The sequence below is a fragment of the Dunckerocampus dactyliophorus genome, chromosome 15 (assembly GCF_027744805.1).
Source record: "Dunckerocampus dactyliophorus isolate RoL2022-P2 chromosome 15, RoL_Ddac_1.1, whole genome shotgun sequence".
Lineage (NCBI taxonomy): Eukaryota > Metazoa > Chordata > Actinopteri > Syngnathiformes > Syngnathidae > Dunckerocampus > Dunckerocampus dactyliophorus.
In genome coordinates, this window is record NC_072833.1 from 21,184,660 (window position 1) to 21,201,574 (window position 16,915).

The window sequence follows — 16,915 nt, forward strand, 5'->3', positions numbered from 1 at the left end:
AGAGCTATCACTACTATTATGGTAACTGTTTTACAATTATATGCATTATTCCCATAATATATACGTCAAGAAGTAAACATCCCTCCTTTCATCAAATAGTCAGCTAGCTCATTCTGCAGAAGCAGGGAAAAAGATGAGAATAAAACAATGGTCAGTGCGGGACAAGGATGTGGAGGGCTGGCTTTGCCTTGGGCCCCCACGTGACTTAATACGCTGCTGGATATGACATATAATATGCCTCCTGTGGACTGTTTTCATTCACTTTGCATGGTGGCTTGGGAGTTACCTGGAAATATCTTGTTCATAAACACCAGACGCCATCGCTAATAGGATTAAAGCTGATGACGATGATGACGCTACATGACACGTCGCCTTTATGACTTTAATGACTGTGAGCCGTCCTTTCACAGCTTTGGAATAACTCCATGACATGCTTGATATAAAGAACGTACACGTTTGCTGGTTGTGAGCTGCAGGAGAAGCAGACACAGCACAAGCGATTGGAAGCCGCAGAGAAGACATCACAGCCAACTGGTAAGTCTGTACTGGTGTTGCTGGGAAAATACACTGTTGACTGGAACAAGCTGCACATCTGCCAGTAAATGGAGTACCCCCTTAACTTTCTGGAAAATGGTTCCGATTTGACATAGGACTTGATTAAAGTCATGGTACGAGACCGTTTACAAGATTTAGAAGAAAAACAGCAAAAAAAGCTGCAGTTTCACAAGATTAAAGTCAAGATATTAAGAGGGAAATTCTAAACAGCTCTTTTTTTTCCAGACCAGATTTGGGTAGTTTCATGTGTGATGGGCCACATGAACCTCACTGGACTATTAAGAGAAAAAAGTTTCAAATTTAGGAGAATAAACTCATGAGAGGAAACCGTGTCATTTTAATGGCCTCCTTTGAATTTTCACTATGTGGGCCTCCCTGCAAAAAGTTGGGACCCAATACTTACGACTGACTGAGCACTAAAATGTGTAGCCTGAGTGGTAATTCCAGATTATGGACTGGAAAAAACTTATTGATCAGTTCCCAGATCACAGAAGAACTTGCAACATGCAGAGGAAGGTGAAAGGCCCACACGCCCACAAGAAGAAGCCACAAAACCCCGTCCACCCGGGCTTCTTCTTGGTCACTTCGCTTGTCTTGGTCGCTGTGGCGACTGCATGGCCGTGGCCTAACCTGTCTTGGCCGTGGGACTCTGTCGCCGTGGCACAAAGCACCCGGGCCACTGATGCCCCAGACCAGAACCTCCTGCAGGAACTGACAACCATGAAACAGGACATCAATGAGTTGAAGGTAAGATCACACATGGCTGCTTTATGTGCATGCATGGGACTGACCCCAGAACACACATGGCTGCTTCATTTGACCCCAGACCCTCTTGAAGAACCTGGTGACACGTGTGGATGAGCTTGATGAAAGAACAGCAGCTATCGTCCACATTGAGGTAAAACACACCTGGATAGTTTTACACACGTGGACAAGCGAGTGCTGAGTATTCAAAGTCTTTGTGCAGAATGTGACCCGTATGGTTGAAACACAAGCCGCAACCATGCAGAGTCTGACCACACTCGCGGAGAAGATTGATGGAGTAGCAAAAATTGCGCAAGTTGAGGTAAAAAGACCACAGCAGGATACTAAATTTGCATACACAGACACTGCTAGGGTCGAATGACCCACGACATGTTCACCTGTAGGTTCTGACGGCACGTGTGGACGCTCTTGAAAAAGTGAAAAAGGAGCAAGTGACGGTAAGAACACACCTGGATGCTTAATTTGCATATAGAGACACTGCTTGAGCAGAGTGACCCACAACACCTGCACAATGTGAGCACATTTGGGATATTTAGCATGCCAGAAGTTATCTACAGTGGTGTGAAAACGTGTTTGCCCCCTTGCTGGTCACTTAAATGTTTCATATCACCAAACAAATGTAAATGTTAGTCAGTGACAACACAACTGAGCACAAAAGGCAGTTTTTGTATGAAAGGAGTATACAAATTCAAAGCTCCATGTTCCTGTGTGAAAAGTGATTGTCCCCTAAAGCTAATAACTGGTCGGGCCCCCCTTAGCAGCAACAACTGCAATCAAGCGTTTGTGATAGCTTGTCATGCCACAGCATCTCAATAGGATTCAGGTCAGGACTTGGACTAGTCTTTACTAGTGGACTTGCTGGTGTGTTTTGGATCATTGTCCTGCTGCAGAACCCAAGTTGTTTGCAGTTTGAGGTCACTGACAGATGGCCGAACATTCTCATTCTTCCATTTATCACAGCAAGTCTTGCAGGTCCTGAAAACCATCACACTACCACCATGTTTTACTGCTGCTATGATGTTCTTTTTCGTTCTTATGTAGTCATGAACGCTGACCTTAACTGGGGCACGTGAGGGCTGCAGTTCTTAGGATGTTGTTGTGGGGTCTTTGGTGATGAGTTGTGTTGTCATTGGCTAATATTTCAATTTGTTTGATGATCTCAACCATAAGTGTGACCAAACATGCAAAATAAATCAGGAAGGGGGCAAACACTTTTTAACACCACTCTACATTGAAAGAAAAAGTATATCTCAGCTTTTTTCTACATACACTCCTGATCAAAACCTTAAGAGCAGTTTAACTTGCTGGATTTTGCTTTTTGCACATTTGGATCTTAATGAGGTTTTAAGAAGAGCTACAATATGCAAACACAAGAAGGGGGAGTGACACAAAAAGCAGTGGGCACCAGTGAGGGCCTTCATGAGGGTGGAAGACCGCCCTGTGTCTTGATGGACAGCCAATGGGATCCTCCGGCTCAGCGCAGGTGTGATGTTTTTGGGGCTACCACTTGACTTTTTTGTTCCATAATGCTCAGGATCTTTCCAAAACTTTTAAGACTGATTTCCTGCTCCCAACCTCAGCAGCCATGGCACGCTGCGAGAGACCTTGCTTATCCAGCGCCACAATCCCAGCCGCCTATTTCAGTTTAATTTTTGTTTTCAATAAATGACTTTTTCAAAATGCTTTTTGTCTCAACCCTCCTTCTTGTGTTTGCATATTGTAGCTTTACTTAAAACCTCATTAAGATCCAAACGTGCAAAATGATCATTCTAGACATTTTTCAACCAAGATTGTGAGCAGGAGTGTATTTCAACCCATCATTTTTTAACTCCCACAGAGCTTGAATTCAAATCTATGATTACTGTTTATTGTTGTAAAAATTGGACTTGGAATAGGATTTTCTCTTGACTTTTGTCAGAAAAATGTTCTTGACTTTTATTCCCGATTAGTTATTCTGTAATTTGACCCAATTTTGAAAAAATGACAACTTTGTTTTCTCATAAAACATAGTTGTTAATTAATTTCAACAACTAAAATGACATTATTTTTTCTCATATTAAAATTTTATTGACTTAAAATGACAGCATTTTGGCAACGATTTTTCTCTCCTGTAATTGGCAAAATGTTTTGACTTTATTTTCATTTTCCGCAACCTAATTTGCCAAAAATTTCAGCTTTGTTTTCTTTATTTTGTAATGTTACAATTTTTTTAAAATGACATCCAATTTTTAAAAGTATTTGATTTAAATTCTAGACTTGTTCACATCCACAGCGAACTGTACAAGTTTCCTCGTAATTGCCATCAAATGTTAGTATTTTGTTGGAATATGACTGTTTTCTTTTCATATTTGGACTTTTTTGTCAGAAAATTGTGGGTTTTTTTCCATCGTCCAAAATAGTTTTTTTTCATCATACTACAACTTACTATGAAGTATGATTAATATTACAATATTTGAACTTTATGCTACTAAAATGTTATTTTTCCTCCTATTACAACATTATTCTTGTTGAGTTAAGACCTTTTCTTGTTTTTCTTAACAATGTTTGACTTTTATTTCTTGTTTTTCTTAACGATGTTTGACTTTTCTTTCTCATTTTTCTTAACAATGTTTCCTTTTTGATGGGGTTGTCCCAAACGGCCCCCTGGCCGCACTTTGGACACCCCTGACATACATGGACGGTACTTGAGCACAGTGACCCACGACATGTCCTCTTGCAGGGTCTGACCACCCGAGTGACGAAGCTGGGAGCGGCAGGTAGGTCAGAAAGACTAAGGTCACCCTTGACCTTTGACCTGACCCTTGATGTGTCATCTTGCAGCCAGTTCGGTGGTATTCTCAGCAATGATCAAACATGAGAATACATTCAACAGTGGGGAGAAGGTGATCTTCTCACAAGTGCAGACCAACGAGGGTGACGACTATGACAATACCACAGGTCTGATGTCACGGCTAACTAGCATAGCATTTCTAGATAGCGCGTTGGCTTTTTGAATCAGCACCACTGGGGGGCGCTAACAAAGGTGTGATTGTCCCCTGCAGGCATTTTCACAGCACGCATCAAGGGCCTCTACTTCTTCACCGTCACCATCCACACGCATGGGGGGGACATTGACCTGTATGTGTATAAGAATGAGGAGGACATGAGCCAGCTGTATAACCCCACTGCAGGATATCACGGCAGTGAGACCAGCAGCTTGGTGATGCCACTGGAGAGTGGAGACACCGTGTATGTCAAGGCTTATAAGGGCAGAGTCCAGAGTTACACCCAACAAAGCATGTTCAGCGGCTTCCTCATCCATCCCATGTAAACTAGATGGAAACTTGGTTAGTGTCAATTCATTCCAGAAGGTCCCGACTCCCAACCGAAGCCATTTCAACAGTCAGAATTTTTGCTGATGGCATCATAGATTGGCAACGTAGCTGACCTCCCCGGTTGCCATTCTGTTAGCAAGCGCACGATGCTAACACAGATGTTTTGTGATCATGAAGTGTACCATATTGTACGCAAACTGAGGCTACATTTTGGATGAAACACTGATGTTCTGCTTTTTTTTTTCTTTGATGATACAACATTTTGAATGCTGGATGTTTGGATTTCCTTATTAAATCAATAAAGTTTAGCAAGTTTGGCAAGAGTAGTTTGTCAGTGCTTACCTCAGCTGGAAGACATATTTATTTCACAAACATGACTTGTTTGCGCTGAGGGTAAAAGGAGTTTAAAGGTAACTATATAATAAGTGTTTAGAAGGTCGCAAAAATTTAACAATTTTACAAGACTAATGTAATATTGTGAGAATAACATTTTAGTAGCATGGAGTTGAAATATAACTTTTTTTTAGGTTGAAATAGAAAAAAAGATGTCATTTATTTAAGATTAGGATGCAGTAAACAATACACGAATGAGGTCAAAATATTTTGGGTATAAAGTAGTTATGAGAAAATGTACACAAAGTTCAATTAGAAGTTCCATTTTTGAGATAAAAAAACACTACCACGCAGCTGAAATGGAAAAAACAGCTGCCATTTTACCAAAAAAAGTTTATCCTCAACCTAAGTTTGCATTATTGGCAACTTTTGTTTCTCAATATTGTGACTTCATTGCCATAATATGTTGACTTTATTGTCGGAACGGTTATGTAATAACGCAACTGTAGGGCTGTTTAATATTGTCGACTATATAGTATATGTAATATTGTCGAAGGTATAGTATATTGGTTGGCTAACCCTTTCTAATGCCCCTTAAAATATTATCTTCACATTTTATCATTTGTCTCACAGGTGTGCTGATATTCATTTTTTTCCATTCCATTTTCCTCCGCTTATCCGTGTGCGGGTCGCGGGGGCAGCAGTCTTAGTAGAGAAGCCCAGACTTCCCGGTCCCCGACTACCTCCTCCAGTTCCACCGGGAAGACACCATGGCGTTCCCAGGCCAGCTGTGAGACATAATCCCTCCAGCGTGTCCTAGGTCTTCCCCGGGGCCTTCTCCCGGTTGGGCATGCCCGAAACACCTCACCAGGGAGGCGTCTGGGAGGCATCCGGACTAGATGCCCGAGCCACCTCAGCTGGCTCCTCTCGATGTGAAGGAGCAGCGGCTCTACTCTGAGCTCCTCACCCTATCTCTTAGGGTGAGTCCCGCCACCCTACGAAAAAAACTCATTTCAGCCGCTTGTATCCGCGATCTCATTCTTTCGGTCATGACCCAAAGCTCATGACCATAGGTGAGGGTAGGAACATAGATCGAACGGTAAATTGAGAGCTTTGCCTTTCAGCTCAGCTCTCTTTTCACCACGACGGTCCGGTACAGCGACCGCATTACTGCAGACGCTGCGCCGATCCGTCTATCGACCTCACGCTCCAAACTTCCCTCACTCGAGAAAAAGACCCCGAAATACTTGAACTCCTCCACCTGGGGAAGGACCTCATTCCCAAGCCGGAGGGAGCCATCAGGACCACGTCGTCCGCAAATAGCAGAGACGAGATCCTAAGGCCCCCGAACTGGACTCCCTCGACACCTTGGCTGCGCCTAGAAATTCTGTCCATGAAAATTCTGAACAGAATCGTTGACAAAGGGCAGCCTTGGCGGAGGCCAACGTTCACCGGAAACAGGCTTGACTTACTGCTGCAATGCGAACCAGGCTGCTGCTCCGATTGTACAAGGACCAAATGGCACGTAGTAGCGTGCCAACAATCCCATACTCCCGGAGCACCCCCCACAGGACACTGCGAGGGAGACGGTCGAATGCCTTTTCCAGGTCTACAAAGCACATGTAGACCGGTTGGGCAAACTCCCAAGTACCCTCCAGTACCCTTGCAAGGGTGTAGAGCTGGTCCAGTGTTCCGCGACCAGGACGAAAACCACATTGCAATTCCTGTAGCCGAGGGTCGACTAACTGTCGTACCCTTCTCTCCAGTAACCTGGAATAGACTTTCCCAGGGAGGCTGAGGAGTGTGATCCCCCTGTAGATGGAACACACTCTCCGATCACCCTTCTTGAAAAGGGGGACCACCACCCCAGTCTGCCAATCCAGAGGTACTGTTCCCGAATTCCACGCAATGTCGAAGAGACGTGTCAGCCAAGACAGTCCCTCAACATCCAGAGCCTTGAGGAATTCAGGGCGAAACTCGTCCACCCCCGGAGCTTTGCTACTGGGGAGCGTTTTGACTAGCCCAGATACCTCAGCCACGGTGATGGAACTGTCCACGTTCGTGTCCTCAGCCTCTGCTTCCTCTATGGAAGGTATGTCAGTGGGATTGAGAAGGGCCTCAAAGTAGTCCTTCCACCACCCAACTATTTCCTCAGTCGAGGTCAGCAGGCCCCCGTCCCCACTGTAAACAGTGTGGACTGGGCACTGCTTCCCCTTTCTGAGGCGCCGGACGGTTTGCCAGAACCTCTTCTAGGCCGACCGAAAGTCGTGTTCCATAGCCTCACCGAACTCCTCCCACACCCGGGTTTTTGCCTCGACCACCGCCGAATCTGCGTGCCGCTTGGCCTGACGGTACCTATCAGCTGCTTCAGGAGTCCCACAAGTCATCCATGCTCAATAAGACTCCTTCTTCAGCTTGACGGCAGCCCTGACCTCTGGTGTCCACCATCGGGTTCGGGGCTTACCGCCACGACAGGCACCGGCCACCTTACGGCCCCCCCGGGATGCAGGCGAAGCTCTGCCAGAGGTGAGAGCTGAAGACTCGACGAACAGGAGACTCTGCCAAACGTTCCCAGCACACCCTCACTACACGTTTGGGTCTCCCGGGTCTGTCCGGCATCCTCCCCCGCCATCTAATCCAGCTCATCACCAGGTGGTGATCAGTTGACAGCTCAGCCCCTCTCTTTACCCGCGTGTCCAGAACATGCGGACACAGGTCTGATGATACGACTACAAAGTCGATCATAGACCTGCGGCCTAGGGTGTCCTGGTGCCATGTGCACTTATGGACACCCTTATGTTCGAACATGGTGTTTGTGATGGACAAACTGTGGTTCGCACAGAAGTCCAACAACAACACACCGCACGGGTTCAGATCGGGGAGGCCATTCCTCCCAATCACGCCCCTCCAGGTCACACTGTCATTAACCACATGGGCGTTGAAGTCTCCCAGCAAAACGACAGAGTCACCAGTTGGGGTGCTCTCCAGCACCCCTCCGATGGACTCCAAGAAGGCTGGGTACTCTGAACTGCCGTTCGGCGCGTACACACATACGACAGTCAGGACCCTTTCCCCAACTCAAAAGCGTAGGGAAATTACCCTCTCGTTAGCCGGGGATGACTCCAACACAGAGGCACCGAGCCGGGGGGCTATTAATAAGCCCACACCTGATCGCCGCCTCTCCCCAGCAGCAACTCCAGAGTAGAACAAGGTCCAGCCCCTCTTGAGGAGTTTGGATCCAGAACCCAAACTGTGGGTCGAGGTGAGTCCGACTATATCTAGTCGGAATGTCTCAACCCTCTCTCACAAGTTCAGGCTCCTTCCCCACCAGAGAAGTGACATTCCATGTCCCAAGAACCACATTTGGCCGTCGAAGACCAGGTCGCCCAGGCGCCCGCCCTCGACCGCCACCCAAAGCACAATGCACCGGACCCTTATGGTTTCCCTCGCATGTGTTGGGTCTACGGGGGTGGGGGAGATCCCGTGGGGCTTGTTTGGGCTGAGCCCAGGCAGGCCCCACGGGTGAGAGCCCGACCACCAGGCGCTCGCCTACGAGCCCCTCCCCCAGGCCTGGCTCCAGGGTGAGGTTCCGGTATCCCACGTCCGGGCGAGATGCAGTCTCTCCTCATGTGTTTCTTCATAAGAGTCTTCTGAACCACTCTTGGTCTGGCCCGTCACCCAGGACCCGTTTGCCTTCGGAGACCCTACCAGGGGCATATAGCCCCAGACAACATACTGTAGCTCCCAGGATCACTCGGGCACACAAACCCCTCCACCACAGTAAGGTGGTGATTCACGGAGGGGTGTTCCACAGGTGTGCTGATATTCATACAATGAAATATTTTGTAATCCAATTTACAATACAGGACAAGTTAACACATTCAAACTTATTTTGCATGATGTCCCTGAACACATTTCACGTGGCCAACATGGCTGCTGCTGCACAGCGTGCAATACACTGATCTGTATAATATATCTGGATAGCTCATACGTCGCATGCCGGAGTGCAAGTCGCTGAAGCCAAAGAGACGCCATCTTACTACTCACACATCTCGTCGACATTGGCACAGCGTACATCGTGTACAAAGCAGATGAAGAGGCTCGCAGAAGATCTATATTTTAAATTAAAAAGCGCGGAGATTCTCCCATTCCTTCAAGTAACGCAACCGTCGTCCCTGAAAAACCATTTGATACGTTATTCTCTATCTTTTGGCTATATTAAATCTACTTTTTCCCTTCCAATTCTCATTGCCTTTGGGACAAAATTGTACTGTGCACCCTGGCTCAGCACTCCCCTATAGCAATGCATAGTTTTACTCCTCTAGCAAGAGATTTTCATTTGAACTGCATATCCCATCCCTTTTTTCCACTAAAATCCATGGTCATGATCCTTTACTTTTTTTCATACTTTCATACAATTCTCTATGCTCTCATCTGTACAAAATATGAATCATAAAAGAGACAAGTTTTACAATCATTTTACATTTTGCTGATTTTTTTTTGTTTGTGTTATGAAATAGAAATAACCTCTTTTCTGATAAAGAAATATATTTTAACAAAAACCACAGCAATAATATGTGATAACCATAATGTATAATATGTCACGATTTGGCTTACGCCAAGAGTGGGAACCCAGAATGCAGATGGACACAGCGCTGAGTGAAAAAATACACTTTTATTACCGTAGGTAATAAGGTGCAAAAATACAACAAAAATACAAAAATATAACTAAGGTACGCAGGGCAAAGGCCAAAAAGTACTAACAAAAAATCACTGGCAAGCAGGAGGAAAAACTAAGTAATAAATAAGAAAGCTGTAGCAAAAACGGCATACAGAGCAGGAACATACACGATACTAGTAAACACAATGGCAGCAAGGAAAGGAGCAATGGAGACCAGTTGGAAGCCAGGGAAAGAAGGTACAGGACGCAGGGTAGGCAAAGGAATAACTGGCAACTGGTTGTGGTCTGGCAGCAGTAACCATAACACATACACCCACACACACACACACACACACAGAAAAAAACAACACTGAAACAAAACCATATGCTTTGGGTAAGACAATACGTTGTTTGCAATCTCAAACATACCGGTATGCATGTTCAGTAATATTATTTTCCAGAACATATCATACGAATAAATCCTTTTACGTCAGTCATTCAGCAGCAAAAAAAAAAAAAATGGTTGTTTATCCAAATGAAGGGTCATGCCGGGTCAATTGTATGCAAACTGGCTTGCTAACTGCACTGTATACAATGCCTGGTAAGCATCATGGAAGCACTGAGATTCTCCCATTCCTTCAAGTAACGCAACCTTCCTCCCTTAAAGAAATACATATGTCATGATATAACAAAAAAGTACATTTCCTCTTAGCTATCATAGAGCTCGATAAACGTATCAATTCTGGACATACATTTAATCAGAGGAATTTTACACGATCGAAAATATCTGAGAGATAGTGCAAAACCCTTAAATGATCAATCATAAATCTACATTTCAATCATACTTACACGTGAAATGTTCGTCCACAGCCTTTGAACTGGCAATTTGTGCAGTTAATAGCTGGACATGCAGGCATCTTAAGTCGAAATTTGGGTCCAATCCGAATTAATAAAAGAAGTTCACCATGAATGCAAAAGCTTGCCCGAGAAGTGTTTCTTGCGAGTTGCATTATGGCGGCCATTTGCCTTCACAAGTCATCGCCAATGAGCTATCCAGATATATAATACAGATCAGTGGTGCAATACTAAACGAGGCCCAGCAATTAGCATTAGCAAAGTACCAACAAGTAGAAACCGCATATTGAAGACAACATAGTCACAATGACATAGAATATTACTTGGAACAACACTTTTACAGAGGAATGACAGATGAGCGTCGACTTTGGTCACGGGATCATCTGCATTTACATAAATGATTCGCATTAAAGTCTATAAAACTTCACTCAAAAGTGCAGACTGGCTCTTTCCAAATAGTGAACACTATCAAATGCACATGACATTGTACATGACAAAATCTAAACACACAGTAAACATTACATCACCAAATATCCCGGACAGTGCAAAAACGTGACTCACCATGTCTCATTCTAACAGTTGTGAGCAGTTCCTGCAGCAACTTGCACATGCCACTATTCACCAGCAACAGGCGCTGTTGCAACACTTCTGCCATCATTTATCACAGCACATCTACACTCCGTTACAATTGCACACTTTGATAGCAGCTTTTTTTTTTTTTTTTTTTTAACCAAGCAGACCATTGGTCGCCCGCAGGGGAGTTTGTTCGAACCCCCCCGAACCTTCCCTGGTTACGGGCCTGCACAGAACACTACCTCTTTTAGAAGAGTCTAACCACCACCACCATTTGTCCTTTTTTTCAATATCTCCTCCTCCAACTCCACCACAACGACGTATGCTCGACCACTCCTCCTCAAAGGTAAATAACATTTATCATTACGTATTATTATATCATTTTTATTATTGTTTTTTTCATTCATTATCCTGGTTTAATATTACTACTGCATCCAAACTCATATTTACATACATACATATATACTGTATATGTATTCACGTACATGTAGTACCTATATTATTGGTAATATTACCTTTTCCCCTACTTAAGAACAATTCCACTTAAGAACGGTCATCTGGAACCAATTGTGTTCCTTAGTTGGGGACTTAGTGTACACCTTTTAAAATTACTAGAGCCTTCAACCTCGAACTACTTGTAGATGTATTGTAACACGTGGGCACTGTTGGCACTTGGGTGAGGGGGTCACTGGAGGCCCTCTGAGGTGTATTACTATGCCAACAAACCTGGCCTAGTGGATCCCCCACCCCAATGTACCTCTTGAATGTCCACATCCAACAGGCTGGTCGTGGAAGAGTTCTCACTATCAAGTTCATCTTTGCTGCTGGAATTGTTGACGTCTTCCTCTCCGTGGGTCCAAGTGTTAGTCATGTGACCATGTGTGTTGGTATCATCACCATGACTGGTATTCTCCAGCTGAAGAAGAGAAACAATGAACTACAATTGGATGAACTCCCTTTATGTCAAGTCCAACCAGTGTAGGTGGAAACTTGAATGTTCAGACAACTTCAAAGTTCTTTCCACCTCAACTGCTTGTTGTGTTAAGGGAGAAACATCCATCAGTGGCGTGGCACATGACAGGTGCTGATGATCACGTACCTGGTTGGGTAAATGACAGCACCATTTAGGAAAGATTCTTCAACTTGAACCAAGCAGGATAAGAAGGTTCCCCAGATACATGGGGAATGTACACTAGCAACACAACAATTCTACTGAGACTAAAACTGTGCCTTTCCATGTTTACCTGTTGAAGGGCACAATCCAAAAGCCCAGGTGTGGAAGAGCTCCTAATGTTGGCATCATCTGTTACTTCTCTAGTGCAAGCAGTGGGCCGACTCATGTGATCTCGTGTGTTGTCCTGTAGTTCTGCCCTATCCCGGAAGGGTGGGGCGTTCAAACATAAATAGCAATTATTACTCAGGTACTTCCATTCCCTATGGGTATGAGTGCATTCACAATCATCCCAACATGCTGTATTTTGGGAAGATACCTCCATATGAGACTGTACATGGTGCATGGGGATCAATTGCCTTTGGAAATAAAAGCAGATTAAACGTGATCTTTTCTGCCAATTTCATTGAAAGGAAATCCTACCTGCGTGTCAGCAGCAGCCACCTAGCTCCTGCCTCATCAGCTCCTGGTCTTCACAACAAAAATGACTCATTTCATGTTTTAAAATGGTGTGAAAACAAAGCTTTTGCTGCCTTGTTTTCATTCCTTCACAGAGCTTCCAGCAGGAGTGACAACGCTGATGGTGGTCATACAAAAGATCCCAGTTGTGATGTCAACACATGCATCCCCTGATCAACACCCACACCATCTGGACACCCACCAGTTTGTGCACCCGCCTCTGCTCAAGTGTTGTCTGACTCTGATGATGTGGTGAATACCTGAAGATGCATTGATAGTGGATGTGTTGGTTGGTGTGGGAAGGTTTGCTGTACTGTTTCCCTCTACACCTTTTGATTGTACACACAAGTTAGAAAGAAAGCATATTCATCAACGTGTACAGGATAGATCAGGGGTCACCAACGTTTTTCCTTGTGAGAGCTACTTTTACAAAATGAAAATGGCCAAGAGCTACTCATTTTTGTAACATTTCTTTTCAGAGCATATTTTAAACCCAAACAAAGTGAATATGTTTGTTTCACCAGAACATTAACAAAATGCTGGTGTCCACAACTTACATTTTGTATTTCAGAATGCATTTCTTTCTACTGTTCTTTCATTATTAACTGAAAACCTGAATGAAAAGCAGGCTTGGTAGTCCCCCACGACCACATGAGGTGCCCGCGGGCACCACGTTGGTGACCCCTGGTATAGATGTACAGTATACTAGAGCTGGGCCATAGATCCATATTATTCCAATGTCAATATTTCTTTTCATATAACACAAACATATTGTTCATATCAAAATAGACTGGATTTAAGCTGGTCTCACTACCGTGAGCTTCGGCTTCCTCCGTGCGTCAATCAAGATACTTTTTCTGGCGTCCTTGGGGAGTTTTCTGCTATTTGGGGATTTCAAAGTGAAAGTATGTGTTGTTGTGCAGTTTGTGTGTTGTCACTGAGCGGCAGGGGATGCTCCTGAGAGGTCCGCCCCGCCCTCCAAGCACTCAAAAGCCGCCTGTGCAGCCGTCAGCTCCCACTGCACACTGCATAGTGGAGATCCACGCATCCTCGATGCCACCGGGGTGGATCTCGTCCTGTTTTACTGAGCAGGATCTAAAACAGAAATCTATGTTCATCTTCATGACATGACTACTCAGTACTGAGCCCAGGGATCATTTTTGAGTAATAACTTCATATTGGGTCCAAAGCGGTTTCATTTGTCTGTTCATGACATCTGTAAAGTGACAAAAGACTTCAAGTTATTATTATTTTTTGGGGGGGAAAGCACACAAGAGCTAATTCATGAAGTCACAGATGACATGGCCATCCTAAAAAGATGCTTTGATAAAAATAGATGACTATCCTTTTAGGTCAAACTAAAATAATGCTGTTTGCTAATAGCAGAAAGGACACACTGCTGACATTTAAACATGTTCTTTTCAACGGGGCACTTGATGTCCTATTTGGTGTTTTGTGCTTTTTGTGTGAACTGAGGATTAGCGCATAGCTGAAGGTTTGTTAGAAAGAAGGTTGATGATGATGTTTGACTTTTTCTATCTTTACTTCAAAGAGAAAAGGAACTCTTTGATTTTTTCTCTATGATGTTTTAAATGTGAATTAAACGACTTTGCATGCATATTAGATTTAGTCTAAAGTGACTTTGACATGGTGTGTTGATATCCAACATACATGTATGGGATATGAGTTTTGGGTCCGCATGGCCCAGCCCAGCACTGTTCATGATGGATTAGGAAATGTTCTGTTGAAGGCATGACGCCCCAAATGTGTCCTGTAGTAGAGTTAGTCTATAGACTGTAGGTCTATGCATATTCACTGCACTGATGAACACATATGGAATTGTTGAGTCATTCTTCAGTGAGTCATATTCTAATGTTTAGCAGGCGCCTCTTACGGCAGGTCCCCATACAAAAGCTGAAGTCTCTGCTGTCATTGTACATGGGGGGTCTTGCGGTGCTCATCTATGGTAAAGACACATTGTCCAAGTTAAGTTTGAGTGGGAGGCGGTCAGGGGCCCACAAAGATGAAAGCCTAGCTTGATGTTATATTTGGTGAGTGCATTTTTAAGGCAACATTGGAACAACAGGGAAGTACGATGGTGATGGTCAACAATTGATGTGTTCAGGTGTCGTCATTCCAGAGGATTTCCATGTGATGCCACTCAGTTACCACTCTGTCTTATTCAGTCTAAGTGACGGGGTTGTCATGTTTTGGTAACAGGTGTGGCTGACTGCATGAGCTGATAAAGCATCCTCCCTGCCATGACGTGTGTTCATGGTGGGCGTGGATAACAAGAACATTGGTGTCATGTTTGCTTCTGGATGTGTTCTACTCACTGCCCACGCAGACACCAAACTTCGTGACACCCCCATGCAAGATGTGGGACGTCTAAGTAGAAAGAAATGCAACAATATGAGCTAGGCCAAGCAGGTCGATGAAAAGAAGACATACAAGTACACATTTGGTTTTCATCTACTTCTTGATTTTGGTTCCAAACATGTGCACTTTTCTGTTCCCTTTCTTGACAAGGAAGCACGTTTGTTCTCAGTTGAAAATGCTCTTGTGTTGACATTTTTACAAGCATGTGCACAAGGACTTGACCTTCAGGTCTCTCTTTTTCCTTTTGAAGGACTTTTAAGGACTTCTAGGTTTTTGTTAGTGAAAGATATCATCATACATCACACTTGTTTTCAACATTCTGTCTTGTGATTTGGTCAATGTTTCCATGTGGTACAGCTACACTTGAAGAATCCTTTAGGAGTACACTTCAACTCTACAAATAGTAATATGCCAAGTAGAACAAGCCAACTAGTCAAATAACCAACGTTTATCTAAGTATACTACAATAAACTAAAAATAGGGACTTGGAGTATATAGCTCGTACAATGGTAGTATGTAGATAAGTGTACTGGTGGTATTCTAGAGGGATATACCAAGTACACTGGTCGTATACCATTGAGTGTACTTGTTGTACACTTTTAAAGTACACTCTTTAAAGTAAACTTCAAATGTTCTAATTTAGTCTGAAAAAGTATAAATTGAGTATACTGTGTAGTACAGTAAAAGTCCATGGTCTGTCATGTACTTGCGATACTTCTACTTGAGCATGCTTAATGAAATGAACTTTAAGTATAGTACTTTTTGCTAAGTTATCTTAAACGCCCATGCCTAGCTTAAAACATGTGCTTCTGAAGCCAGTCACAAGCCTAAACAACAAAATGAAGAGCAAGTTTGCCATACCTTGAAATCTAACCCAACAAAATTCCCAGCAAGAGTGAAAAAGTGGAGAAAAAAAGACTTGTTCATCCGCGAGAATCATCGAACTGTCATGATCTGTCTTGCTGCTCTGCTGCCACCTGTCGATGCTTGGTTGCAGTGCAAGGCCGGCTGGCCTGGGAGGAGCCACCTGTGCACACGTGCAGCCAATTCAGCAGCGCTTCTGAAGCAGCACACACTTGCCTGTGGTTGCCAGGTTGTTACTTGCTACTCGCCTGTTCCCTGTTCATGTCAGCATCTTGTAGTTCCCGGCTGGTATTACTTCCTGGTCACCTTGTACTGTATCTGGTGAGTATTGTTCCCTGCTTGGCTGTTCCAGCAGTGGGAGTTTTGTTTGTTTAGTCCATGGAAATGTTAGTAGAACGATGATAGCATGCTCATGTTGTTAATGCTAATGATAAGTGTCTACCTAGGAACATGGCTAAAGGTTCTATTCTAATGTTAGCATGCTGATACCTAGCATGACAGTATATAAGATAGCTCATAGTAGCACGCTAGCAATGCTAACATGTTTGCAGCACACCTCCATGCCACCTTGATGAGCTGATTAGCAGCCTTCTTAAGCTGTGTGAAGACACCACCTCAGTGCCAGATTGGTACCTACCGTGCCACAGTGCCCTGCTCCTTCCAGAAATCCTGTTTCCAGCGGGTTCTGCTTTCTGCTCTATTTCCTTGGCAGTATTTTTGGAAGTGCCTTGTTCCCTGCTAGGCTTTCTCCAGCAGTGGACTTTGTTCCTGAAACCATTTCTGCTAGTTTTGATGCAGCACTTTTGGTTCTTGTTTTTCTATCTTTTTCCTGCTCTGTATCCGTGCTTAGCAGCCATTTCTGTTTTTCTATCATTTTTCCGTGACAAGGTCCAGGTGTCATTTAGTCGTGCTTTGTTTTCTATTTTTGCCATATTGTGGACACTTTGTTAATAAACTTTTTGTTCCACGGGAGCTCTGTCTCCACAT

At 44.1% G+C, this 16,915-nt stretch overlaps 1 protein-coding gene and 1 long non-coding RNA gene across 2 annotated transcripts; one reads left to right on the plus strand and one right to left on the minus strand.

Moving 5' to 3' along the window:
- The first annotated feature begins 484 nt into the window (after window positions 1-484).
- LOC129168549 (uncharacterized) lies at window positions 485-4,901 on the plus strand. Its single transcript, XM_054753975.1, has 8 exons — window positions 485-534; window positions 1,040-1,302; window positions 1,382-1,453; window positions 1,523-1,621; window positions 1,704-1,757; window positions 4,040-4,076; window positions 4,141-4,257; window positions 4,362-4,901. The coding sequence occupies exons 2-8, from the start codon at window positions 1,060-1,062 to the stop codon at window positions 4,628-4,630; spliced, it is 891 nt and encodes a 296-aa protein (XP_054609950.1). The 5' UTR covers window positions 485-534; window positions 1,040-1,059; the 3' UTR covers window positions 4,631-4,901.
- A 4,840-nt stretch (window positions 4,902-9,741) lies between these two features.
- LOC129168550 (uncharacterized) lies at window positions 9,742-13,267 on the minus strand. The gene is made up of 5 exons (XR_008566276.1): window positions 12,650-13,267; window positions 12,546-12,585; window positions 12,300-12,426; window positions 12,080-12,154; window positions 9,742-11,971 (listed from the first exon to the last, which is right to left on the minus strand). It is a non-coding gene; the product is annotated as an uncharacterized LOC129168550 (long non-coding RNA).
- Between the last annotated feature and the right edge of the window lie 3,648 nt (window positions 13,268-16,915).

Excerpts from the sequence above, each read along its gene's own strand:
- LOC129168549 (XM_054753975.1), top strand. The coding sequence starts at position 1,060 with ATGCAGAGGAAGGTGAAAGGCCCACACGCCCACAAGAAGAAGCCACAA. Across the intron at positions 1,454-1,522 it reads CAGCTATCGTCCACATTGAG|AATGTGACCCGTATGGTTGA; the intron begins GTAAAACACACC and ends GTCTTTGTGCAG. Across the intron at positions 4,258-4,361 it reads CGACTATGACAATACCACAG|GCATTTTCACAGCACGCATC; the intron begins GTCTGATGTCAC and ends TGTCCCCTGCAG.